Source organism: Meriones unguiculatus, chromosome 11 (genome assembly GCF_030254825.1).
Source record: "Meriones unguiculatus strain TT.TT164.6M chromosome 11, Bangor_MerUng_6.1, whole genome shotgun sequence".
Taxonomy (NCBI): domain Eukaryota; kingdom Metazoa; phylum Chordata; class Mammalia; order Rodentia; family Muridae; genus Meriones; species Meriones unguiculatus.
Genome location: NC_083359.1, coordinates 92,815,545 through 92,842,996, shown reverse-complemented (window position 1 = coordinate 92,842,996; position 27,452 = coordinate 92,815,545). Strand labels below are relative to the sequence as shown.

At 48.0% G+C, this 27,452-nt stretch overlaps 1 protein-coding gene across 2 annotated transcripts in view; it reads right to left on the bottom strand.

Moving 5' to 3' along the window:
• The window catches only part of Kcnj10 (potassium inwardly rectifying channel subfamily J member 10), a 34,196-nt gene extending 7,450 nt beyond the window's left edge, over positions 1-26,746 (bottom strand). The window contains exon 1 of one of the 2 annotated variants that reach the window (XM_021650598.2): positions 26,576-26,746. Coding sequence is in view for 1 of the 2 variants with exons in the window: in XM_060364707.1 (XP_060220690.1) it covers positions 14,703-14,747 (45 nt within the window). In the remaining variant the exon portion in view is untranslated. Of the gene's footprint in view, positions 1-14,702; positions 14,788-26,575 lie in introns of those variants that run through there. The other variant, XM_060364707.1, reaches the window with a different exon arrangement.
• Between the last annotated feature and the right edge of the window lie 706 nt (positions 26,747-27,452).

Genomic DNA, 27,452 nt, shown 5'->3' with positions numbered 1-27,452 from the left:
AATGTTGGATTATGTGCTTGGGTCCAAGAAGTATCTGGGAAGGTTTAAGATTATGAAGATGTAATTTAGTCACATTATCATGGAGGAAAAGATATTTAAACATTTTAGAAAAAATACAGTATGAACTATTTGTATATTTTGGCTGCCAAAAAGCAGTACAATCTTAAGCTAGTTTGGTTTAATGAAGTCTCTAGGATAAGGAGGTAAATGATTCCACTCTGCTCAGTTCATTCCACATCTTCAGTATTCCATCTCAAGCAGCAATCAAAATATAAAAAAAAAAAAAAAAATCCGTACCAGATCACGTGGGAAATGGTGAAACGAAATGGATGGATTTTGTCAAGAGAAGAGATGTTCTGAAAGAAAGAACAAATGTGTACAAAATACTGGGCTTGAGGGGCTGGCATATGAATAAAAATGGTTCAGATTAGTCTTCTGAGCTTCAAGAACAAACAGGACGAGTGAGTTCAAACTATAGGGAGAAAGACTCCAGGGTTACATTAAAACAGAGCGCTGTGTAATCAGGATTGCCCAGATACAAAGAGCCCCTAGAAAGGCGGAGAACATGCTGTTCCTGGGTGTTCATGGAGAAGCTGTACAGTCCTTTCAGAAGATTCGTCTCCTCTCAGAGGAGATGAAAGCGCTGCGTGGATATAGAAAGGTTAGGCTTCCAGCCAAACCTGTGGGGAGCATCAGGATGCCTGCCCCCCCCACCTCTGTCCCTGATGACATTCCGGCATCTCTCATCCAAGACCAAGGTTTGTGTTAAGAGGAGGTTCTGCATATCAGGGAGAATGGAGGCTCTCAACAACCTATCTTATTCTCAAAACAATAACCGATGATTATTACTTTATAAAATAGGTAATTTGACCTCCACATCATGAGGTAGATGCGAAAGGCATCATTAGAAACTAAGGCTCAAAAAAAAAAAAAAAAAAAATCACTTCAAGCAAATTAGTGGTAAATGAAAAGCCAAACCCAGGTCTTCTTGTTCCTGGTCCAAAACTGGTACTCTGTGCTGAGGAGCTTCAGAAACAGAGAAGACTGCGCTTTGAGAGCCCAGAGTCAAGGGCTCTAGAGATTTTGGCTACCAGCTAGCTTTTTCGTTGCCTCCGGCTGTTGTGTTTGCCGCCTCCAACTGTTGTGTCTACGGTTGCCAGCCCTTATATCTGCCACCTCCAGCTGTGATCCGAAGTTCCCAGCTGTTTGCCACCTCCTACAGCCAGGCCACTTTGTTCTCAGGGGTGGCCAGACTCAGAAACAGATAAACAATCAGCACACTCCACCCCCAAGCTGGCCGGGCCTCAGGGGAAAGGAAACCAGCCAAAGTTTTGGAAGTGGTTTCTCGCTGCCCTACCACACATCCTTGTTCCTCAAGAGGGTGCAATTTCTCCAAACCAGTGCCAGCCGTGCACTGGGGTTGGCATTCTAACGAGCAGCCTGAATAGTGAGAACAAACCAGGGGATCTACCAACCCCTTTTATTCTCTAAGAAATGAGCTAATTCTTTCCCTAAAGCAAAGGTTAGTCCTGAGGACAGTGATGTTCATTCCTCTGGCAAATACCATGCCTATCTCTGTTTCACGTTGCCAGCTCCCCCTAAAGCTGGGTTTCCTTACCTACAAGGACTTTCATTTTATGCCAGTCGATTGTGCTTCAGAAGGAATGGATTTATCAAAGCCTTTCTCAAGTACTTGATTGTTCACGAGACAAGACACAGTTCTTGTGACTAAAATTGGCCAAGGTCCCCCCATTGTTTCAAGATAAACCACAAGCTTTTGGCATAGCACTCAAGGTCCTCCATGATTTAGTTAGTCTCTGCCACCTTTTTATTCTCCTTCTCATTATTATTATTTTAAATACTGTGTTTCTTTTATTTCATGTGCATTGGTGTTTTGTCTGAATGTATATCTTTGTGAAAGTGTTGGGTCCCTTGGAATTGGAGTTATAGATAGGTTTGAGTTGCCATGTGGATGCTAGAAACTGAACCCAGGTCCTCTGGAAGAGCAATCAGTGGTCTCAACCACTGAGCCATCTCTCCAGCCCCCTTTTTCTTATCTTATTCTTCTTCCTCCTTCTTCTCTACCCTCCTCCTTCTTTGTTATTCTTCTTCTTTTGTTTCATTTTCCAAGAACACGTTTCTCTGTGTAGCTCTGGCTGTCCTGGAACTCTCTTTGTAGACCAGGCTGATCCTAAAGAGATCCACCTGCCTCTACCTCCCAAGTGCTGGGACTAAAAGCAACATGTCATAACCCCTGGTTTGGGCTTATTTCTTGGCCTTACCCTTGACAGTATTCCATGCATCCTTAGACTTCAGCTCTGCAAAGACCTCAATGTCTGATTCTTTCTACCTTTGGATCTGCTTTTGTACTGCTCAACTCTCTGGCTGTCTGATGACCTCCTGCCTATCTTACAAAGCCTGGACCAAGTGATAGTGATACCTTTGGAAGCCTTCCTCACCTTCAAAGAGATAGTTTTTCTCTATACACCTACCCTACCACAGCCCAGACTCTCTCTGACGTGAGTTTTCTAAGCATGCACTGGCCTGCATTCCACTTTAACACCGTAGTGCTTTGAATATTTTTTTTTTTTGCCATTGTTTGCCATCTGTTTACTCTTAATTGAAGGCCTTGGAATATGCTTGCATCTGTTTTACCAGAAGAAAGTACAGTTTTTAAGACCAAAGAAGAGATGACTAAAGACAACATCTGAACAGGTCTGAGCAAGGCTGGCACCTTGATGCACCTTCCTGGAGACCATGATAGGGAAGAAGAGGATCTGAGTTTGTTCAGGTATGACTCATGTTGCAGATGCTTGCAGATGTTTTCAGAAGGTGGAGGAAAGACAGCTCAGAGACTTCAGTGCCAGCCCTTGTATGGGTCAGCTGATTTTTTTTGCAGGAACATGGTAAAAGAGTGGCTCTTTTAAGTTGCTGCGGATGGAGGCTGGGAAGGAAGTTAAATTAGCAGAGGGCTTGAACAGTATGCACGAAGCCCTGGCTTTGAGCCTCACTGTATAAACCAGGAATGGTGGCACAGCTGTAATCCCAGTGCTCAGGGAGGTCAAGACAGGAGAATCAGAGGTACAGGTTATCCTTGGCTATACAGAAAATCTAAAACCAGCCTGGGCTATATGAAATACTGTCTCAAAATTTTAATTGAGTTGATTAATTAGCACTAAAATTTATTGTGCTATATTAGGTGGTCAGAAAGGATGCTTCTATACCACAGATAGCAGTTGGATGGGATGGGGGATAAATCATACCATTTCCTGAAACCTATAATGTGGGAGGCAAGTCCTTTCAGCTGCAGAGAAAGAGCTTTCTGTGTAGCAGAAGCAACTCAAGTGAAAGGAGCTTCAGATGTGAGTACTAAACCCACCCATTTCCTAATGCGGACAACTTCTCACTCTTCATCTCTTTGACTCCCTAAATCATTAAAGGTGCTATCATTCTCCCAGCTCCTCACCCTCATGGTCAGAGAGCCATGCCAAACTGCCTTTCCTCCTCAGTTCTGTGTTTTGGATGCATTCCTTATGTTGCCTCCCTTCATTTCATTACCATCTTTTGGGGCTTTAATGAATCACCGCATCGCCTACTATTCATCTCATTTCTCCATTTTTTTTCCTGTAATCAAACTCGTCCTATATTTCTACTGTGTTACCCCGCCGACCCACACTTCTGACTGTGAATCGATGAGTGCTGATCCAGTGTTTTCCCAAGCCCGTGCACATTTCATTCTCATGGCATTCCTAGGAGACAGTAAACCCAGAGTTCTGAGGGTATAGCATAACTGAAAGGGCATACTCAGCATGCCCAAGGCTCTGAGTTTGATCCCAAGCACTGAGAAAAAAAAAAACTGTAGTCCTTAGTTTATGTGTGAGGAAACTGAGGCTCATCAAGATGGTGTGACCGACAAGCATGGAGTCCTCTAACCCCAAATCCACCCACTTTTCATTACACTATGTCCATCCTGGAGCCTTCCCCAGTTCGAAGAAAGTATTTCATTGTTCACCAAAGAGACAGAAGACTCAGTCTCGCACCAGAGGTGTTATGTGATCTGCTTCTAACCCACCTTCCAGCCTTATTCCCCACTGCTTCTCTCCTGGGGCACATTCAAGCACTTGTTGCCTTGCTGTTGAAGCCCTGCTGTGCCCATACAGGCTTTCTTGCCTTCCAGGCTACCTGAGTTCAAATGACCCCTGTTCCATAAAGCCTTCTCAGAAACCACAGCCTATTCCTGAGTTCCCACTTAGTGAGTAAAAACAAGTTTATTGAGGGAAGCACCTAGGTCTATTGTATCTTAGTTTTAGGATCTTACGATTTAGATAGCAAATATTCTCCCAAGAAAACACATGTGTTGAAGGCCCTTGTCCCCAATATAGCAGTGTTCAGAGGTTGAGACTTGACATGAGTAATTGGATCACGAGAGCTCTAATTCATCAGTGCATTGATTAACTGGCAGTTTAGAGGTGGGGCCTACTTGGAAGTAAGTCATTGGGGGGGCATGACCTGAAGGATGTATCTTGTCCCCCCAACCTTCCTCTGCACTTCCTTGTTTCCCTGAAGTGAGCGGTTTTCTTCCTCCATGCCATTGTAGCATGATGCTTCTGCCACGGCCCCTGGCCTAGGAACAACAGAGGTTACCACATAGACCGAAATATCTCAAACCACAATTCAAACATTTCCTCCTGTAAGGATTTCTCTCAGATTTTTTTTTTTTTTTTTTTTTTTTTTTTTTTTTTACGCAACACAAAGCTGACTGACACAGCTAACAATTACGAGAAGCTCAGAAAGCATTTTGTGAGGGGAATTAATGAACAGAAAATGGCACAGCCATTCCTGGGTATAAAGGTCGATCTAAGAGAATGAGAAGATGCTGCTGTCACTGTAGGGCCGAGGAAATGTGGAACCTCTTGTTTTATGTGGAATGAATGGAACTCAACTCTAGCCTAGGGCCTTCTTTTTTTCTTATTTGTGTCTTCTCTTGATATTTCCTGTGGTTTTTTTTTCCCCCTTATATGCATGAAAACCCCAGATAACTAATTAGAATTATTAATAAATATGAGAAAAAAACAAAGTGTGTCTATCTGTAATGGTGTTTCTCACCACTTGCAGGGTGAGCTTTGTTTTCATGATCTTGTATAATGAATTTCTTTTTAGTATCTCCCGGGTACCAAATTCTAAACAAGACACTGGAGTTAAAGAGACGACTAAGATATAAATTAATTTCCTTGAAGACCTTAGAGCCTAACGAGAGAATCAACCATAAACAGGCAGGAACCAGTGATGTACGGATCAGTGTGTGTGAAGGCAGAGAAAGGTGACATCCAGTTCAAAGGATGGGGGTTGGGTGGTAACTAATATTGAGTCTCTATTGTGTGGTAGATGTGGGACTGTGATATATATTTTTTAAACATTTATTTGTTATATATGTAGTGTTCTGCCTGTATATGCACCTGCATGCCAGAAAAGCACACCAGATCTCACTATGGATGGTTGTAAGCCACCATGTGGTTGCTGGGAACTGAACTCAGGACCTCTGGCTCTTAACCTCTGAGCCATCTCTCCAGCCCCGCTGTGATATGTTTTTAATTCTTAGTTAACACATTTTCCAAATCACCATATAAAACTGACATTATTTCCATTTGGACTAGGAAATGTAGAGAGCAACCAGGACTTGAACTTTTCCTGCTACACCCAAGTCTCTCTTTCAGAGAAGAATACAAGAAAAGGGTGACATTGAGTCTAAAGGATGACCAAATTTTGTTAGGGCTTTGTAGGAAGAACCAAAAGAGAGCACATCCAATGAAAGGAGCACAGTGCGAACGGGCATATACCACTGGGGATGTCACAGACAGAGAATAAGAAACTACTTTTTTTTTTTTTTTTAAGTTCTGACAGATTAGGAAAGAGGGAGGTGAACAGTGGTACTCCTCTGGGGCTTTCTCTCTGTTTCCTGACTATAGATGTGATGTGACCAAGCACTCCAAGCACTATGCCTTCCTGCTATGACGGGTTGTACGTATTCTCTCTTAAGCAAGAGCCAAAATAAACCTCTTCCCCTAGGTTGCTTCTTGCCAGCTCTTTGGTCGCAGCAACAAGATATGTCACTGTACAAGCCCAGCGAGACAATCTGTGAGCAGGTCACCTTCAAATAACATGCATTTCCAAGAAATGGCCCAGACTTGTGTGGTCATGCATCACATTCTAGAGATGAGGTGGGACAGTCAGCAAAGGACGGGTAAGGTCTAACCTGGGAACAAAGTGCAGCTCTGCCTGCTGGGAAAATGCACTGGCCTGGGAAACAGGAAATTGAGGGCCATTCTCAGTTCTGCCCTGGGCAACTCTCAACAAGCTCTTTGCCCTCTAGGCCTCCATATCATTCATTGTGGAAGAAGGAGGTTGTATCAGATCTTCACTGTCCCAACTCTAGCACACACCTGTCTGCACCCAGAGACACCAATAGCCTCAGGATTCACTTCAGCGCATGCCCTATGGATATAGATTATGAAGGTCTTACAATATCTTAATGTAATATAAGCAAAGCACGGTGGGATAAAAGGAAACATTTACATTACTTGAAACCAAAGCAGCTCTCAAACATGCCCAGTGCATGGCACCTGTGAACACCCTCCTCTTTTTTGCCATTCAGAACTCACGCTGCTAGCTCAGTTTGGAGGTGTTGTGCTAGAAGATGAAAGAGGACACTTTCTGCTTTAAAACTCCCCATCTAGTGGGCAGTGGCACATGCTTATAATCCCAGAATTCCAGAGGCCCAGGCAAGAGGATGGTGAATTTGAGGCCATCCTGGGCTTTCCAGAAGGAACGTAGCTCAAAAAACAAACAAAACAAAAACTTCACCGTCCGGCTAACTTGGTCTGGTCCCGTTCCTCCCACTGGAGAAAGGAAACTGTTACCCAGGGTCCTCTCACCACCCGTATCAGCTCTTTTAAAAATATCAAATCCCACTTAAATAGTGATCTTAGAGGCCTCCTGGAGCAGAGTGGCTGGATCTGAAAGAACTATTTCTGGACTTCCAAGTGTTCTGAGTAAAAGAGAGCAAGAGAAGAGAAAAGAGACAGGGAGAAGAGGAAGGGCAATGAGAAAAGCTCTGAGGGTTATGTAAGCCCTCGAGGTTAGAAGAATGGACTTGGATGTGGGCTCTTGTAAAGCTTAATGTCGTTATTCATCAATCTCTCTCTCCTGTCCTTTCCCCGGTGAAAACGGAGAAATAGAACTGGAGCTGGACACACACAAATCTTGAGGTGACTGGAAAGCGGGCAGTGTGCATGTCCAGGGGCCTGCCTTGCCAGCTGAGTCACTGCTGCCTCTGTCCCCCACCCTGAGTCTCCTTCCCCCTGACCCTCCCATCCTCTAGCCCCAGCCTGACACCAAGGCCCTGGCCCAGGGAAGAATAGGCTTTTCTTCCCTTGTGTCAACGTTTGGAAAGTTCTCATAGTTTGATCAGAAGGAAGGATAAAAAGCCTTCAAAGCATTTCCTGGGAGCCTGTGACCTCTTGCTGGCCCTTCTGACACCCCCGCCCCACCCCCAGTTAGGAGTGGGAGGGACAAAGAGATGGGACCATGTCAGATGTTTTTCTGTGTTTAGACAGCACCACTGCCTGTCAGTGTGGGCTGATCAGGACCATTGGCCCTTCCTCCTGCTTGTTCCCCAGATAATGCCTTCTGACCCTCTTCAGGAAGGGAACCATGTTCCTGCAGAGAACTCCAGAGGCTGGCATCTCAGAGAACCCATTGTCTCCAGCTGGAGAGGGAGGATGACTCCTTGGCACATTGCCTCCTTGTGTACCTGCCTCTCACATCACTTCTAGCATACTCCCTCCCTGAGTTGTGGTCCAGCCATGGTATCTGCTCTTAGCTGTTGTCTAGGTCTACAGAACTGCACATCCTGAGCTCTTCAGTTAAACTGGTCCTTTGTGAGGACTTGGCACTATGTAGAGTTCAACTGAGGACGGAGCTGTACCACTGCCTCCTCATTAGCCTCAGCGCCAATGGTCCGGAGAGCCTCCAAACCTGACCCCATGTGAGCCTTCACCTCGGAACATTTGCTTAGAAATGTTAACGCACCCTCCTTCACCTTAACGGAAGAACCAGAAAATGCAAGTAATTGTCTGATTTAGCAGGAAACACTGGGAAAGGAAAATTCCGTCCGCCCTACCCCATCCTTTCAGAGGCAGGATCTTATGTAGTCCAAGCTGTCCCTGAACTCAGAATGTGCCTAAGGATGACTCTTGCCTGTATCTTTTGTGTCACACCCAGTTAATACAGTGTTTGGGAGCTGAAGCCAGGGCTTCATGCATGCCAGGCAAGCACTCTACCAACCACGCCACAGCCCCAGCCTATTTTCAGTACACGATGAGACGCTGAAACACTTCCCAAGGACACTGGGAGGAAGCTGAAGTCAAGTTTGAGTTGAGAAGGAACTGGAGGATAGACAACATATCTGTTCAGGATCTCTCCTTTGTGGGTCTCCTCTGCCTCAACTCTCAAATCAGTCACAGCCTAAGCTTGGACTCCTTAAAGGGATTCTAATCCAACTTCTGTCTGATGCTACTGGTTGAAGTAATCAAACTCATTTAGGTCTCAGACAAACCCCACCTCAGGAAAATCCACCTCTACCCTCTGAGCAGAGGAGGGTCCGGAAGGCCTACTGAGGGGTACAGAGAAAGAGAGAACTACAAAACTACAAAGGGAAACACCCACCGACTCACAAAAAAACTTCAATTTACCCTGCCTGCAAGATGTTTAGGGACAAAAATAGAGCAGAGACTGAGGGAATGTACAGTCAATGCCTGACCCAACCTGAGACTCATCCCATGGGACAGAGCCAACCCCTGACATGATTAATGGTACTCTGCTATGCTTACAGATGGAAGCCTAGAACAGCTGTCCTCTGATTGCTCACCCAGCAGCTGATGGAAACAGATGCAGACCCACAACCAATCATTGGGTGGAGCACAGGAAGACTTGTGGAAGAATGGGGGAAAGGATAGAAGGATCCAGAAGGGACAGGAGCTCCGCAAAAACACCAACAGAGCCAACTAACCAGGGCCCAGGGGGGCCTGTGGAGACTGAAGCCCCAACCAAGCACCAGGTGTGGACTGAATTTAGGCCGCCTACACAGATGTAGCTGATGGGCAGCTCAGTCTTTATATAGGTTCCCTAATAAGGTGAATGGGGGGCTGATTCAGACATGGACTCTTCTGCCTGTTTTCGATCACTTTCCCCTGGCAGAGCTACCTTGACAGGCCACAGGGGAACAGGATGTGCTCAGTTCTGACGAAACTTGATGTGCTGGGGTGGGTGGGTAAGGGTGTGAGTTCCCCTTCTCTGAAGAGTAGGGGAGGGGGATGGAGAAACAGGGACAGAGAGTGGGATGGAGAGAAGAAGAGGGATGGTGATATGACCAAGATGTAAAATGAATAAATAGAAGAAGGAAAAAAAAATTACAAACTTCAAGCTTAGCGGTGACCAGCCATTCTCCCATGTTGCATATGTAAGTCCTGGCCACCAGGGGGCAGGGCTCTCTAGTCTGGCAAGCTGCCCTCACAGACTTTCACAACCTCTACCAACACACCAACCCACTCCTTTTTCAGTTAGGTTGAACTACATATAATCGCAAATTAAAAATAAACAGATCACCCATCGTTGATATCATATGGTTCAATAACACTCGCAAATTAAGTAATAGTAGCAACCACCTCTAAAGAGCAGAAGTCTGCCTTCAAGAAAGCACCTATATAAATTCCACACCATTTTGTTCGATCCACACAGCCTTCAGGTGTGAGCAAAGGCAACCAGGAAATTTTCTCGAAGGTCAGAGGTGACGTTCCATTTGTTAAATCCAAGGGCGTTTTCTCAACCGAAGCAGTCTGTCATCAGCAGTTGAAACTGAAGACAGGAGGTCCGTTCCTGGCACACTCTGTTTTTTGTCTCAATTGCAGTGTGCTGGGAACTCTGATTTTGTAGAGCTTCTAAACTTTTAAGATTTTAGGCACATCACCTGAGTTTCTGGGCTTCCACATCCTTCATCTGCAAAAATGGCCTAATGACATGGAGGCGATGGGAGAATTATAGAAGATCATGAATTGTGGAGTGCTAGGAATGCAGTCTTGTTCCTGTCTGACATCACATTATCTAGATCATCTCTACCACTACCTTTAAATATATATTCTCTCTTTCAACGTTTATTTATATGGGTGCTGTAGCACACAGGTGGAGGTCACAAGACAACTTGCAAGGATTCGGGTCTCTTTTTCCACCACGTAGTTTCGCAGGTATCAAATTCAAATCATCAGGCTTGTCAGGAAGCTCCGTTAGCCACACTGAGCCAGCTCACCTGCCCTCTGTTTACTTTTGAACTATCCCTTTAGATGAGGTCTCTTTCCTACCCCCCTCCACTTTGATGCACCACCTCCCTCCCATCTTGATTCTCATTCTTAACATTGCTACCCTCCTGGCCTCCACTGTTCCAGCCCTTCCTATGCATTCCGCCTCACCTTGGCTTTGTATGGCAAAGTACTTACAGGTTCCCTCTTTCTGGAACACTCCAGTTTCCAGTGTACAGACACGTGTCTTCTCCTCGAGAATCTCTTGTGTGTTTTGCTCTCGTTCAGAGAATTGTCTTCCATTCATTTAGTGCCCAAACTGGATATCTGGTCTCTCTCTCTCTCATCTCTCAGCTCATTTGGTCACCAGGTCTTATCAATTCTGCCTCTTTGTGAGTCTCCCCACTCTCTGGGTAGGCTCCCACCATTCACCCTTGTATTCTTTTTCACTTGAAATGGAGAAATGACTCCCTGGTCACCCTGCCCAAGCTCGTATCCCTATCCCCATCCCCATCCCGGTCCTTCAGCTGCCATGGAGCCCTGCAGCACCCTGTCTGACCCATCACTCAGCTCAGGCTTGAGATCCATCAGTGAATTATTTCAACTTTCATGACAAAACTGCGTGATGTGGAACTCCAGATCCTTCCCTGACATCTCTACCTCCCTACCCCCGCCTCGCTCTAGAAGCCTCTCCTTTGCCTCCTCCCCACAACCCCTGTTCCTGTCATGAAGAACACTTCCTACCCTCCCCTACATGTGTCCTCACTTTTGCTTCTGCAACTCTCTCCATAGAGTCTCCCCACTTCCCCCAACTCTCTTCCACACCCTCTTCCCTCTAAAATATTCCCATTCCTCAAGGTCCTGCTCTAGTCCTAGTGCTCTCTTTGCCGTGGAGGCTGCTCCAGGCACCCAGGCAGAAATATTTATAGTCCCTTTGTGCTCCAGAAACATTTCACCACAGCTTTCTGAAGTCAGAGATTTGAGCTCATGCATATTTTTTAAGCTAGTACTTTTGAAGTTCTTCTAATCATTCGGTGTATAAGGACTTTGATATGTCAGGATGGATTCTGGGCTATAGATGTTAACTATACAGCCTATATGAGCCATCTTCACACACACACACACACATATCCACGCACACCAGATATCACTGATTCATAAAAGTACATTTATTTTCCTGGCTGAGCCTCAGAATCTTCCTAGCATAGTGATACAGAAACCATTTTTTTGTTTTGCTTTTGTTTTTGTTTGTTTTTTGAGACAAGGTTTCTCTGTGTAGCCTTGGCTGTCCTGGACTTGCTTTGTAGACCAAGCTGTCCTCAAACTCACAGCGATCCCCCAACTCTGCCTCCCCGAGTGCCGGGAGCAAAGGTGTGTGCCACCACACCCAGCTCAAAAACCCATTTTCAAGTGGACTTAGACTAACAAATGAAACCTATTTTTTATCCCGGTGCCTCTGTGTCACAGCCAAATTCTCTTTCTGTTCTCTGTTGCCACTGTTTGCCATTCTGGTCTTCATCAGTTCGTGAGTTATGGGAACCTCAGTCAATCTCTTAATCTCTCTAGGGCTCAGTTTCCTCATCTAAGGAGCCAATACACTTTGATTGTGTGCTCAGGATTACAAGAGATAAATAAAGTATGTGAAATCTGTAAGGCCCTTATGCAAATAAAGACATCATTATTGTTGTGCTTTGCAGATGAAGAAAAGAATTCCTCTGGATTAGAGGAACTAAGACTCGGAAAGGTGAGGTGACTTGCTGACATTTATTTAATAGCAAGCCAGAAGCTTTCTCCAAGTCTCCCGGGATTTTTACTCATATTGCTTCTCCGTACCCCTGAGGGCTTGATGCCAATCAAGCTGAACCAAGGCCTTATTACTGCTTTCTCTAGGGTAACTGCAGTTGGTGGGATAGGATTTGCTACGGCCTCCAAATTCGAGGGGCTTCCAGTTCACTGCTCTATCCCAACCCTCCCCCACCCATTCCCAACATGAGGCTTCCTCCAGAACCTCCTCAGCCTGCCAAGTGACGGGAAAAGCGTGCAGCAAGGAATGCTGAACAGATCTCAGTTCCTCGATGACTGATCTCTGGGCCCTTACCACCCCCTCACCTACTTCCAAACTCAGAGGCTCCAGGAAGCTAGCAGGCTTCTCCGGGCTTAGGATGCTCAGGACCTCAGAAGACTATGTTCTGGCACCTGATCTGACACTAGAGAGGCTCCAAGCTGACAGGACTTGTGCCTTAGTAGTCCCGGGAGCCCAGTTGCAATTCCTACTTTAGAAAAGAGAGAGACGGGTGTGATGGCGCACACCTTTCTTTAATTCCAGCACTTGGAAGATAGAGACAGACAGATCTCTGTGGGTTCAAGGCCAGATTGATCTACATAGTGAGTACCAGAACAGCCAGAGCTACTTAGTAAAACACTATCTCAGAGAGAGAGAGAGAGAGACAGAGAGAGAACCTTTGCTAAAGGTCCCTTCTCTATGCATTTGCTAATCTGTCATCTTCAAGTTATATTATCTAGTGATGAGATATTATCATCACTAGATAATAGAGAGATACAAGAGGCAAAAGCAGACTCAGGAGCCACTGTCTGGTGAGGAGGCACCCAGGACAGCTCCCACAGGATAATTTTACTGTGCCCCACTCCTTGCACTAAGGGCCACCTCCATCTTTGCCAAAATGAAAAGCACTTCTGAACTGATTTTTTAATTTAATGGCTTTTTTAAATTAGATTTATTCATTTATTGTTTATACAGTATACTGCTTGCATGTGTGCAGATCTCATTATAGATGGTTATGAGCCACCATGTGTATGCTGGGATTTAAACTCAGGTCCTCTGGAAGAACAGTCAGTGTGCCTAACCTCTGAGCTATCTCTCCAGCCCTTTAATGTTTACTGTATTGCCTGTATGTATGCGTGTGCCTGAGATCCCCTAGAACTAGAATTAGAGACAATTGTGATTTGCCATGTGGAGATACTGGGAATTGAACCCTGGTCCTCTTAACTGCTGAGCCATTTGTCCTGCCCCTGAACTGATCTTATTTTTAAGATTTATTTATTTATTGTATACAATGTTCCGTCTGCATGTACACCTGCACCCCTGAAGAGGGCACCAGATCTCATTATAGATGGTTATGAGCCACCACGTGGTTGCTGGGAATTAAACTCAGGAGCTCTGGAGGAGCAGTCAGTGCTCTTATCTTCTGAGCCATCTCTCTAGTCCTTGAACTGATTCTTAATCTGTATCTTTTGTTCATTTTTGAGTCTTCCTCAGCACCTGACATTTATGGACTTAAAAGAGCCCATAAGAAGCCAGGTGGTGGTGGCTCATACCTCTGATCCCAGCACTCAGGAGACAGAGGTAGGAGGATCTCTGAGTTCGAGGCTAGCCTGGGCTACAAGGTGAATTCCAGGATAGCCAGCACTACACAAAGTGTAGTGCTGTCTTAAATTCCCTCCTCCACTCCTCCTTCCCTCCCCCTCGCCCCAACGAACAAAGAGCCCATCAGGGGACAATGAGCCACTGGCTCAGTGGGTGGAGATGCTATGGGTGTGGTCTCTGGGATCTGCATGGGGGAAGAAAAGAACCAATTCCCATGGATTATCACCCATGCACAGCACTCTATATTACTTTCCCTCCCTTGGGCTGCCTCTGAAGAACTCGTACTTTGCTTTTATCTGGCAGATCCTTCCTCTCAGACCTCTGGGCACTTGCAGGCACTGACTCAGTCCCCTTTCAGCCTTGACTCTGGACTGACAGGCTGTGCTCTATCTATTGTCCCAGACCCTGTTGCCAGTCATCCTTAGCCTCACCTCCTCAGAATCACCCCTGCTCTCGGAGTGAGGGTGGGCAAATGGGGAAACTGAGGCTGCAGTTGGTATGTTGCTTATCAGGAATGTCTCAATGCCAGAAATCCAGTTTTCCATAGGAGCTAGAGCATTCTTTCATGGTGGGAGAGGGAGAAGCAATGCCAAGCCCTGGCCTAAAACTTCTGAAGCTTTAGCCTAGATCAAGAGATCATCCAGGCAGAGCCAGTGCCTTCTGGGACAGTGTGACCAAGGCAAGAAGGGAGAGTCTTTAAGAAAGACAAGTTGGGAGGAAAGGGTTGAGGAGAACCAGAGGGACCTGTCTCTAAAGCTCCCAGAAGGGAAGATGTGACAAGGTCCCTTACAGTCTGACTTTTGCTGAACTTCTGAGCATCAATATTCTCTATCTTTTATCCATTCCTCACACATCCCTTTCCCACTAGCCATACCAAACACCTCTCACTTCAGGAAACTACTCCAGCAAACAATTCTTTGCAAAATGGGACCTTTTCCAATCCCACATTGCTTGCTAAGTTCTCTTACCTCAGGATTCAGCTTGGATGTCACTTTTTCTGGAAAGCCTTTCATGAAGGCCTTCAGCCCTTCATCTGTGTTCCTACAGTATCACCAACAGCCCCAGCCCAGCCCTTCCCACATGCTAGTATTTTGCTGATGGCTCCATGTGATATGATACGTAGACCAATCCTTCACAGAAGGTTGGTGACAGCCCTGCCTTCATGCTAATGCTGTGGAAACTAGACTTAGAGTAGCTGCCTTGCTCCAGAAAGTTTCTAAGAGGGCTGGCACTGCAAACTGAACCCAGTCCATACTTGTCATCTTGCCCTGAGTCACAGGATGTTGGTGCTGGGAGGCACATCCCATTCAGTCCCCTCCATGTACAAAACCAAAAAGGAGACACAGCTTAGAAAAGATGGACAGTTTTCCCAAGATCACACAGCTTGCCAATGGAGCATGTGACTTGACATTGGCATCAGGGCAGTAGTCCTGGCCTTCATCCACCTTCTTCCTTCCTACAAGATCTGACCCTGGGGTGCTGAAGTGACAGTTGGTTTACACTTGAAATATTATCACGTGGAGCTTGTTCCCTGTCCTCTCCCAGCCTGGGATGTGTTTGAGCTGACTCTCCCCTCCATCAGGGAGCAAAGCCTCTCTTACCTCCTGCAGCAGCCAAGCCAGAAACACACTGTAAGAAGTGAAACAGAAATTAGTGGGGTCTCTGGAGAGAATAGGGGAAACACTGGAGGATGCTCTCTCTGCAGGCTCTGAAAGTGGCCCAGGAACCTCTGAACTATGTAGAAAGCCCATTTCCCACAGGGGTTCTGAAAGTCATCTGAACTATTGTGCAGGCCACCCAAACTTGGTTTACAAGGTGACTACAGGGCGACCTTCCTTACAGAGACACAGACTTCCTTTCTTTTCTTCCTTTTCCTGTGCCTAGTAATACCTCAAACCAAGGAAATTCTTCTTTCTAGCAAGTGTTACCTGTTGTTGCTTAAGCAATTTCTTTCTTTCTTTCTTTCTTTCTTTCTTTCTTTCTTTCTTTCTTTCTTTCTTTCTGCTGTTCTGAAACTCTCTCTGTAGACCAGGCTGGCCTTGAACTCAGAGATCCACCGGCCTCTTGCCTCCCAAATGCTGGAATTAAAGGAGTGCAGAATTGCACCATCTGGCAAGCAATTTATTCTCGTTTGCACCCTTGAGGGCTATGGAGACCCATGAGTACTCTACCTATGACTCCTACTGTCCTCTCAGCTCCAGCTCCTCCTCAAGGCTACTGTTCCACAGATGGAAGGCAACCTCTGACTCACAGAGCAGTCCCAGGAGGTCAACCTTCACCCCAGGAGGCAGTCTCTCTGCTGCTTCCTAACTTTCCCCCATATTCTTTAGCTACATTCCATTTGAGAAGGATGGGGATGGGGTGAGGGTGGCAAGCAGATTCTGAGTAGATCTGGAGTGGTGTTCAGAGCAAGGCGTCTCATTGGGTGCCCCTCCACTTGGCTGATCGCTACAGCACAGCAGGAAGGATTGTGGTCAGGTTTCCTTCACCCAAACTGGACATTCAGAGGCAGAGGAACACAGATAGAAGGGATGGATGAGGTGCAGAGACTGATGGGAAACATGATTTAGGCTGAATCCGGTAGCCAGAGGGAAGCATCTGGCTAATGAGTAGAGGGGAGGAATAGCAGGATCCTGCAGTTATTTTGTGCAGTTCTGACGTAAGGGAAGCATCATGGAGATCAGTGTGCATTAACCACTTCAGCTTGCTTTCTGCTGAAGCTACTGCAGCTGCGATCTCATGCACCCTCCCTGGACCCAGTGCACCTCAGAAGTCAGCTCAGCCCTGAAGTCTCTGAAGTGATAGAAGGCCTCTCCCCAGACCTAACCCTCCTTTACAGCATCTACTCCAAGCTACTAGAGAGATGCCCCAGACCAGAATACTATCATAGGCACAGACACCCAGCACAGATGCTGTGCAGACAGGTATATGAGCTGGGAAGGGCAGAGCTGAGTACCACAAAGGCTTGCGGCCAACAGTGGTCACCAGCTCTAAATCAGCTATGTAGCTGAAGGATAACTCTCTCCAGCTCTCCAGAGTCAGTAGCAGGAGCAGGGCTGAAGGCAGAGTAAGAAGCAGAAAGAGGTAGGTCCACCCTGCTCAAAGTGACCTTCTGAAACCCTTTCTGTACCCAGAAGCCCAGTGAAGGTCCCCATACCTACAGTTCTCTATTCCCAACTGTTACTGTGCAGGCAACTTCTTTCCGAAAAGGGTGAGTGAAAGGCAACTATGGTAAAATTCCATAGGAGTAAGAGACCGTCTGAGTAGAGCCAGAAACAGCCAGTACAAAAAAAAAAATCAAACAACAAAACTAGAGACAAGAGACCATTCTTGTCAGCAGCTACCTGGGCACCTCATCTCCCCTTCTCAGTCTTGCTGAGAAAAATTATACTCATCCTGTCAACCTCTCAGGGTCATGAGGGATCGGGATGTTCTGGAGTGCTCTGGGGGAAATGCAACAGAAAATCCACCAGAGCCTGCCCACCGGGTCAGGATACATTATCTATCTATCTATCTATCTATCTATCTATCTATCTATCTATCTATCTATCTATCTATCTATACCTGTGTGCTTGACTCAGTGCTGGGGTGGGGGTCCTGGTCCACTAACCTCACTCCGAGGCTGGGGCAGAGGTAGGAAAGTTGTACTCCAAGTTTGGCTGAGGCTGTGTCCGTGGTTAACGTATAAGCAGGTACAGTCTGGGGCAGCAGGACATTCCCCGCCCCAGGGCCACATTGTTGAGGTCACAACAAGTGCAAACTTGTTAAAACCTGTGTCAGAGCAGCAGAGGGCAGAGTGAGGGGCGGGGAGGGGGGGATGGTACTGAGTCGCCAGCAGCTGCTGGAGGAGGGTGGAAGGGAAAGGGGGTGAAGTGGGGAGAGGAGGTGCGCAGGTGCATACGCTGATGGGAGGCGGTGTGGACATGTGGTCTGCACGTTGTACCGGGGCACATCTGCTTGGCTGGGGCGCTGGGGCGGGTGTGGGGCCGCATAGATGAGTGTGTGCCTGTGTGTCTCTGCATATATGAGCCGTGTGTCCACGAGCAGGGATAAGAAAGGGGCGGGGCAGTTGCAGGTCCAGGCTGGGCATATAGAAGGAGGCACGGGCGGGCTGTGTGTACCCTACTCCGTCATGGGCCTCTCAGACCTGCATTCCAACTCCCTCCGCAGACCGCCCCCACCCCGGTGGTTCAGGCTTTGCCCTCCACAGTCAGCCATGTCAGATGCCATCGCCCCAGCCTGTCCAAAGTGAGGGTGTCCTACTGCCCACAGACTCCCCCCACACCCATGCTCTCTGGGCCCTCTGGACACTGGGGCGGGTGAGGGGTGGTGGGGGGAGGCTCTGAAAGCAGGTGACTGTTTGGGGGAACTTGGGGACAGAGCCCCCATTGTGCCCGCCCAGGAGCCGCCTCAATGGAGCTCTCTGACACAAAGGGGCTTTGACAATGGGCAGGACATTAGTATGCAGAGCCAGCCCCTAGGCCCTCTCACTGTCCCACAGCCCAGGGGCGGGAGCTGGGGGGCGCCTGGCAGTGGAAGACAGGGTGGGGCAAGGCTGAGACTGGGGAGATTTTAGCCCCAGCAGCTCCCTTGGGATCACTGACCAAGAACCAAAAGAAGAAGATTGACTAGGGCCCCCAAACCCACCACTGACCAAAGGGGACAGTCTAAACAGGAAGGCCTTGGGGATAGGAGTTGGGAGAAGGGCTATGGGTGGGCAGTCTGAGTCCTCCCACTCCTACCTCCGTTTTGCCCTCTAGTCAAGGGAATTGTGTGGGTAGGATTGTGAACAGCAGCATGAGAGAGCAAGGTTCCAAGCCGAAGGCCAGAGCCACAGCTGGTGGAGGCTGTGTGCCAGAATGGTCAGGCATCAGGAGGAGAGGGAGCCGAAATTCTGGGTGCTCAGATTTAGAGGGCAGTCTGGTCTGCTGCTTCCTTGCATGCTGTCCTCTTATTCTGTGTGGGTGGGTAAGTGGCAGGGTGTGTGGAGACCTAAAGTTGATGTCAGGTGTCTTTTGCTACAGCAACACAAGACCTAGATTTTACATGGGTGATGGAGATCTGAACTCAGAGCAAACACTTTCCTCACTGAGCCATCTCCCTAGTTTAGTGCTTCCTTCCTTCCTTCCTTCCTTCCTTCCTTCCTTCCTTCCTTCCTTCCTTCCCTCCCTCCTTCCTTCCTTCTTTCTTTCTTTCTTTTTCTTTCTTTTTTTGAGACAGAGTTTCTCAGTGTAGCCTTGGCTGTCCTGGACTTGCTTTGCAGACCAGGCTGGCTTTGAACTCACAGAGATCCTCCTGCCTCTGCCTCCCTGAGTGCTGGGATTACAGGCATGTGCCACCATACCCAGCTTGGTGCTGCCCTCTTATAAGACCTCTACAGCCCCCACTGCAGATAGAGAAAGCAACTATAGTGATTAAGAACAAGGGCTGCTGTTCTCGGTGCTCTTCCAGGAAAGTCAGTCTGAACCCAGAAAGTAATATCAGCTGCGCTGCTAAGGGGAATCAAGCACAGGATCAGCAAGTCAGAGTACTCATCCCAAGGGTGTACACCCACACCCAATTCAGGCCCACCCCCAACACACACCAGCTAGGTCTGAGGTAGGGTTCAGTGCAGGGGCTCTGAGGAATGGGTTAGTGAGAGCTCTGAAGAGCGTAAGAACCTAGCAAAAGACTGCAGGCAGCCTGCAGGAGAAAGGGCGCTACCCGAGCTGCTGTAGAGTTTAATCAGATTTCCTCCAGCCTGGACCAGTAAGCTTAAGAATGTCTTTCTAGAGCTGAAGAGATGGCTCAGGGGTTAAGAGCACTGACTCCTCTTTCAGAGGACCTGAGTTCAATTCCCAGTTCTAGGGCTTCTGACACCCTCACACAGACATGCATGCAAACATAAGAGGAGGAGGAGATAGAGGAGGAGGAAGAGAAGGAGGAGGAGAGGAAGAGGAAGATTTAGCACCTTTCTAGTCACCTTTCTAGTGTTGTATCATCCTCTACACTCTAAACAGCAGATGCTTACTTATTTATGCTCTGTCATAGGAATTGAACCTAGAACCTCATACATGCTTGGCAAATACTTTGCCACTAAACTATATCCCAGCCCTTATTTTCCCTTTTTATTTTGAGACAAAGTCTCATCAAGTTGATCAGACTGACACTGAATTCACCGTGTAGACCAGACAGGTCTTGAACTTATGATCCTCCTGCCTCAGCTTCCTGAATGCTGGGATTAAAGACACACACCACCACACCTGGCAGCAGATGCCTTTTAAAGGCTCTGTTTCATAGAGGACAAAATAGAAGCATGGGATGTTAAGGACTTACCCAAGGTTACATAGCTAATGGGTAGAGGAGCTAGGTTCAACCTCAAACAGGTAGCATCTCCTACAGCCCACAGAGTTACCAGTGAAGCCTCTGCTGAGGGACATCAGCTGAGATGCTCAGACTTTCATAAATGTCTCCTGCTGTTCCTCACATGGGCAGTTCTCGGGGTTCAGCTCAAGCACTCCTGAGGTGCTCTCAGAGGCTTTCTGAAGCCAAACCTATCCTTGTCATAACACCAACGTTGCATTATTTGTTCTTCCCATTATTTCAAGAGTGATCACCCTGGGGTGCGTGGCATGTGATATTGCAACATGCTAAATGCAGAAGCAAATAGAAGGAACCAAGTGATTTTTACTGAACTAGACATTAAAAAGATTGTGTAAATAAAAAGACAGGGTCACCCCTACTCGTCCTTTGTTTTATAAAACAGCTACTTTGACTTAAAATCTCACAATCAACAGGCAATCAGGTTATCATTATTATTAAATTAATTATGAATGGTCTTAAGTCTCTTCAGCATTTCTTTCTAACATGATGTGCCTCAATAGATACAACCCATGCAGATAATGTTCTTTGGAGCCCTCAGTAAAATTTAAATGTAAAGGGGTAGTGAGATTTAAAAAAATAATTAAGAGTCACTGCTCTGGAAAGCCTCAGACACTCACCTTCACCTTTTATACACCATCCAGGTATCTTTTTAAATCATAGAATCAGCCAGGTTTTAAGCATGGGGGTGAGGCGTGTATCTGGATCTCAGAGTTAGGACTGGAAAGAGTAGAAGAGCTGAGGGAGCTACTCTAGGGAGAATGTAACACTAAGAGGCCAGGCTGACACCCCCTTGAGTGTTCCCACATCTCCCACCTTGCAATCCCTGCTCAGAAGTATGGACAAGTCAATAGGACTGTCCCAGACTGGACTTTGACCAGCTGACAAGCCCAGCTCCAGGCTGGTGTTAGATCTCCCACTGAGGGACCAGCAATGCTGAGAGGACAAGGAACTGGGGTCCAAGAGTCTGCTGCTTATAACCTTAGGGTAACACACTGAGGGGCCAGCAATGCTGGGAGGACAAGGAACTGGGGTCCAAGAGTCTGCTGCTTATAATCTTAGGGCAACACTGTCCCTACCAGATGAAATGGTTGGTCAATGAGAAGTCACTCTTGAAGCTCCCTAGAGAGTTAGGTAATGGGGTCTCACACACATGGGCATTTCTCCCAAATGATCAAGAACAGAGTCCTGCCTAGATTCAAGGTAGACAGAGGGTTTTTTGTTGTTGTTGTTTGTTTGTTTGTTTGTTTTTTCCATCTCTGGAAAAAAGCAGAAGTCCTCTGCTGTGTGTCCAAAGGCCAAGGGATGGAAGCCTTGCCTTTGCTTCAGGAGGTCCTCAATATGACAGGGACATGAGCATGTCTTAGAGGACCTCATAAGCAAGTACAAAAGACAGGACATCTCCTCTAACATTTGCCGTGAATAAGGTATCCTAGGAAAAGTCAAAGTTGAAAATAAAAGAAGATGATTGAGTGCAAAGTTTTCAGGCAATGGACCTGGGAAGAGTGTACTCAGGAACTAATTGTCCTTGTGTGTGTCCCTCAGGACCAAACCCTTGAAAACACAGTCTCAACAGATGGGGTTCAGGAGGGGAGGTAGAAAAGGCAGAAAGTCACTTAAGTATTGTAACAGGAAATCTCAGTCTAATGCTAACAGGAGTGTCTAAGCATGGAAGGGGCAAGATAAAAATCACTGCTTATCAAAAAAAAATCACTGCTTATTGATATCAAAACCAAATGCGGAGCAGTTAAGGGAAGGAATAAAGGAGAGAGGCCAGAGTCAGAAAAGCCATGATGGTGGGTATCATTAGTAACTATTGATGAAATTGACAGGCTGATTAGAGGACAGAAGCTGAGAAGGGCATATAAGCCAGCTGAGAAGGAAGAGATGCTAAATGAAGAGAGCAAGAGACAGGCTAGGAATGAAGCTCAGCAGGCAGAGCATGTACAAAGCCCAGGGTTCCAGCCTCAGCACCACATAAAACCAGGCCTGGTAGGCAGTGTGGTAACACAGACTACTATCTCAACGCTTGAGAGGTGGAGACAGGAGAACAGAAAGTTCAAGATCATGGTTGGATACACAGCAAGCTTCATAAGACCTCTCCTTACCACACACACAAACAGAGAGAGAGAGAGAGAGAGAGAGAGAGAGAGAGAGAGAGAGAGACTGTGCTAGAGAGATAGCTCAATAGGTAAAGCACCTAATACACAAACATGAATTCCTGAGTTCGGATACCCAACACCCACATACAAAGCCAGGCACAGTGAACATGCCTACAATCCCAGTACCAGGGAGAACAGGATTCCTGGGGCATGCTCGCCAATCAGTCTGGCCAAACTGGTGAGCCCCAGGTTCAATAGGAAATCCCATCTTAAAATACAAAGTAGACAAAGATTGGGGAAGACGCCCAGCATCACCCTCTGCCCTCTATACTCTTGCACACACATCCATACATAAACACATACATACAGCACAAAAAAGAGAGGGGAAACAGAGCCATGAAGGGGAACAGAACTACAGGAAGATACATAGATACATACGTAGCCCAGATGGAGGGGTAGAAATTGGTATCTTTGGCTAAAAAGCAGAGGTTGCTAGGAATGAGAGATTGTCTGGGGAAGGGAACGGTATACAGCAGAACAGTTATTGATTCTGAATTGAAGACAGGAAATCTGTTTGGCACAAATTTCATGGGAAGAATGGGCCATGACATGAATGTCCTGTTTCTGGTAACAGCCAGCGTATTGGCATGAAACAGAAACCCCATGTTTAATTTCTCAGTCATTCTCCTGTCTTCTCAGATCTAGGGTGAAGTATCAGAAAACCACCATGAGGGCTGAGACTAGTCCCAGGAGCCAGGAGAGAGGACAGAGTAGAAAGAGTTGGAGAGCCCAGAGAATGTCAACAGCCAACTACACCTTTGACATGCTGCCCACCTCCTAAGCCCTATGCAAATATTGACTCTTTTAATCCTCTCAACTATTGTTAGCCGTGATGACAGCATGAGGGAAACTGTGGGGCTACTAACTGCTAAGGCCAGGACTTAAACCCAGTAAAGAGGACTCCAAGGCCGTGTTCTCAACAGCCTTGTGTTACCTCTCAGAATGCAAAGGTGGCAAAGTTAAGGGTCACCCTGCCACCCACGCGAAGCCTCTTGACAGTTATCATATAAACTCTACATTAAAGAGCTCCGCAGCTCCTCTCAGAAACCTTAATGGTGGGTTGTTTTGTTTTTGTTTTGACTGAGACTTTTTAAATTTTTTATTTTATTTATCATGGGGCACAGGGTCACATGTGTACCTAAGTACATACAACCCATGTGTGCAGGTGGCCAGAAGAGGGTGTCAGATCCCCTGGAATTGGACTTACAGATGGTTGTGAGCTGCTGTGTGGGTGCTGGAACTGAACCCAGGTCCTCTGCAAAAGCAGCAAGTGCTCTCCACCACTGAGCCATCTCTCTAAACCACCAGAAGTGTGTCTTCTTTTCTTTCCCAGGCATCATTTCAAAAGCCTTTCTTTTTATGGGATGTCTTCCCTACTGGAGCCTAACCTCTTTCCCTGAGTTTCACACATGCCCCCCCCCCCAGGACACATACACTGGTAGAGCTGCAGAAGGGCCATGTATTAACCCAGTCTTCTAGAGCCCCCACTTCTCCAAGCTTCTGCAGACCACACAGCTCTGATGTCTCTCCCACATTCCAGAGACAGCCCCTCCCTTCCCCACCACCTCAAAACCAGGCTCCAGGCAGGCAGACACCCACAGGAAGGTTGCTCCCACAATCCTTTTCTCTTTGCCCTTTCAAGGTTCTGATGGGGGGGGGGGGGAGAAGGGTGGAGAGTGGCCACCCAGGACGTACTCTCTCTATGAAGAATGGTGACAACATGGACACTGGTCTCTGAGGAGAGAAAAAAGCCCTTGGCCCCAGACTTGAGGTGATGAGATGAATGCAAAAACTCCCCATTCTTTGGAGTGGTTTTAGGCAGCTGCCCTCCATTCTGTGCTAAGACATTTGAAGTCCAAAACTCCCCTTTCTGGGCAGTCTTCCTGCAGCTACATCTCCATGGGGTGCCTCCTGGTATCCCTTCTCTCTGCCCCTTCCAGGGCCTCACTACTGTCCTGGACAGCTTGGCCTCAGCCTGGACAGTAGCACTGACCAGTCAGGCAAGAGAAGAATCTAGGCCGGGAAAGGGAGGGACACTGGAGTCTTTTTTTTTCTTTCTTTCTTTCTTTCTTTCTTCCCCGTCCTAAATAACTTTGCAGGAAAATTTAGGGACTTGTGTCTCTTTCCCTCCTCACCAGTGCTTCGGACCTCAACCTGTCTTTGCAGCTCGTGCACACAAACCCAGCCTAGGGTGCCCAGAAATCTCCTTTTTGGAAATGGACCTTGCTACTCAACTTTGAAACTCTTATCCCTCCAGTCCCAGCATAAAGGCAAAGAACTTCATATGAACCCACCCGGATCTAAACATCCCAGCCTCCCTGGTCCCTAAGGGAAAGAGAGAGAGGAAGGTCCCTGGGTCTTCCACCAGTCATTTCCCTTCCAGCCCAAGCCAGCAAACTGCAATGCAAATGAGCTCATGCAGAGTGCAGGTGGGGGCCATAGAGAGAATTTGGGAAATGCCATATTATCTCCCACATAGCTATGTGACCCCCAAAGACATATGGGCACAGTGTGGAGAGGTGTTATTCCCCACACCCACACCCAGCAGAGTAAGGAAAAGCAGTAGGATCCTGCATTAGGGCTACACACGGAATGGGACCGTGCCCCCCCTCCCCGCCCCAGTCACCCCCAGTCAGTGGAGTCATTGCCATTTGATATCCACTGAGACAACTTGGCTGCTCTGGGCTCTGGATGGGAGCTGGGGGTGGGGGGAACGGCTCAGAAAACAGCAGTTCCTTTCAGGACCCAGGTTGGCAAGGGCTTAGGGAGGCTGGACTGGCCCAGATCACCCCCTCACTCCCCCTTCTTTCTTCCTTCCCTTGCCACCACGACCAAAGGCTGGGGGGGTGGGTGGAGGGATTGGCACTGCCTGGGTCAAGCCTACCGCCTCTGCACTCCAGCCCTGGACCCTCTCCCTGGCACAACGCCTTCCCTGCCTGCTTCCCCTTTTCCTCCTTCCTGAAGAACCAGCTATGAGCCAGGACACCTGGTTCCTCCTAGACTTGGTCCCCGTACTCAGGCTACACCCCGGAGAGTTGACAAACCCGACGCTTTGGCAGAGGATGGAATCGCCATCATTCCAGGAACATAGTCAAAACTCCTTGGAGATCAGGGAACAGTGCTCACGATGAAACTCAGCTGAGCTCGCGGCAACTGCCGGCTCATGGTGCCAGTCTCTCAGCGCCCACTCTGTGCCTTCCACATAACCCCAAACAGGAGGCTCCCAAATCTTCTTTCACCATCTCCTGCCCTCCGGAACTACCTAAAGCAGTCTGTCCCATAGGGAGAAAAAAAAATTCAAACGCCACAGCAAGGGCGGTCTGGCCAGAAATCTCTTGTCAGAATTTGTATTGATAAGCAACCTAATCAGGCTTTAAGCTGTGCCTTCCCATGGGTCCAAATCTGTCTCTGTTTCTTTACACCCCTTGGTCAGCCTCAGCCTGCCCAGGACACTTCAGTTGCTGGAATGAAATCCTAAGACACTAGAAGTCCTACCCCCACTTTTTCTTTTCTTTTCTAGTTTTGTCCTTCTAGCCATTCTGGGCCTCAGCTCTCCTTCCTAGAATCAATTGTTTTTTTAACATGACTGCCCTTGGCCAGTCCCTGTTGGAGGAAGAGAAAGAATGGGAGAGGGAATCGCTGGAGGATGAATTCATAGACCCTAATCTACCCTCTAAATCCAGAAGAAAGAGCCTGCTCCTTCTGATATTCTCCTTGGGAAGCAATTTGAGGGGTGTGCGTAGGGAGGGGTCTCTCAAAATAGGAACCAAGTTGGAATGGAAGGAAGAGTGGGGAGGGAGGGTTCCAGGCACACCAGGCTGACTGTGACTTCTAATCCAATGCTTGTTTTTCTCCCCATGTGCAAACTGGTGATCAGAACATCCGTCAAAGAGTGTCACTGTGTGAATGTCACTGTAAGGGGGAGGGCTGGGAGCAGGAGTAACCTGTGCCTGCTGGGAGCAGGGGGCACAATCTCTATGCCCGCGTGGGTGGGTGCAGGCTTTATACGCACTGAATACTCTAGTTAACCGGACGCGCCCCGTGCAACTGCAGGTGTGCCAAATGACGAGGGGACATCACGGAAGCCCCTTTCTCAGATGGAAGGCCTGAGGGGCTAGCCTGAATAAAGTACCCTTGAGGAGGGGCTCTTCCCAGGGGAGTCCACTTGGAACTGCCAAGGCTGAAGGAGGGAGACAGGGTTGTACTGCCGAGGCCAGCCAGCCTAGGTAGGGACCGAAGGGCTAGAGGACCCCGATGTCCTAAGTGGATAGGACCCCGGCCAGGACGGCAGCACTCCTTCATCAGGGCCAGAGTCTTACCTTGGCTCGGAGGTGGATTGGCTTGCTCTGATGAACCGAGAGACAGCGGGACAGATGAACAGACGGGGCGGATAGGAGTGACGAGCGGAGCTGTGCGACGGGCAGGGCCAAGACTCTTAAACCCCGAGCCGGGATCAGATAAGGGCTTGTCCGGGGGCTGGGGCCGGGGTCGGGCCGGCCGGGGGCAGAGTTGGGCCGGGCCGGGCCGCCCCCTCCCTCTGCAGCGCCGGAGCCAAACTTTGTGTGAATGGAGGGGCCTGGAGGGGGCCGGGAGGCGGGGGCGGGGGGGAGAGTAGAGGCTGGCCAATGGCAGAGCGGAGCGCCAGGCCCGAGCCTGGGGATTGGAGGGATTTAGGCAAGGGGCGGGGCGCAGGGGGCTAGGAAGCGCACACAGAGACGGACTGAGGCGCAGAAACACCCAAAGACAGAGACGCAGACAGAGTCCCGGAGAAAAGGAGATGAAGTGACGATACGCGAAGCGATAGAAGCTGAGCTGGCAAGATGACAGGGAAAGAGAGAAAGGAGAAAAGGGAGGCGGCCGTGTCAGAATGGAGGAACCAGGACGAGGGCCGCGGGGGCGGGACTGGGCCCCAGTTAATGAGGTGGAAATGAATTCAGGACGGGCCGCGACTGGCAGACTTGGCCTGGGTTCCTGGGGCTACAGGGCTCTGGCATACCGCACAATTTTCAAGTTATTCGCTGTTCTTTGTGTAGAGAGTGGGGTGCTGGGTGTAAAAGGCGCATCAGAAACCATCCCTCTCGCCCCCCCCCCCCCCCCAGAAACTTCATATGGAAGGAAAAATAAGCTGCAGGCCAGTGCAAAGTGTGGGAGACACCCAACGCCGTGGAAGGAGAGGGAAGGGTCGTTCTACCTAGG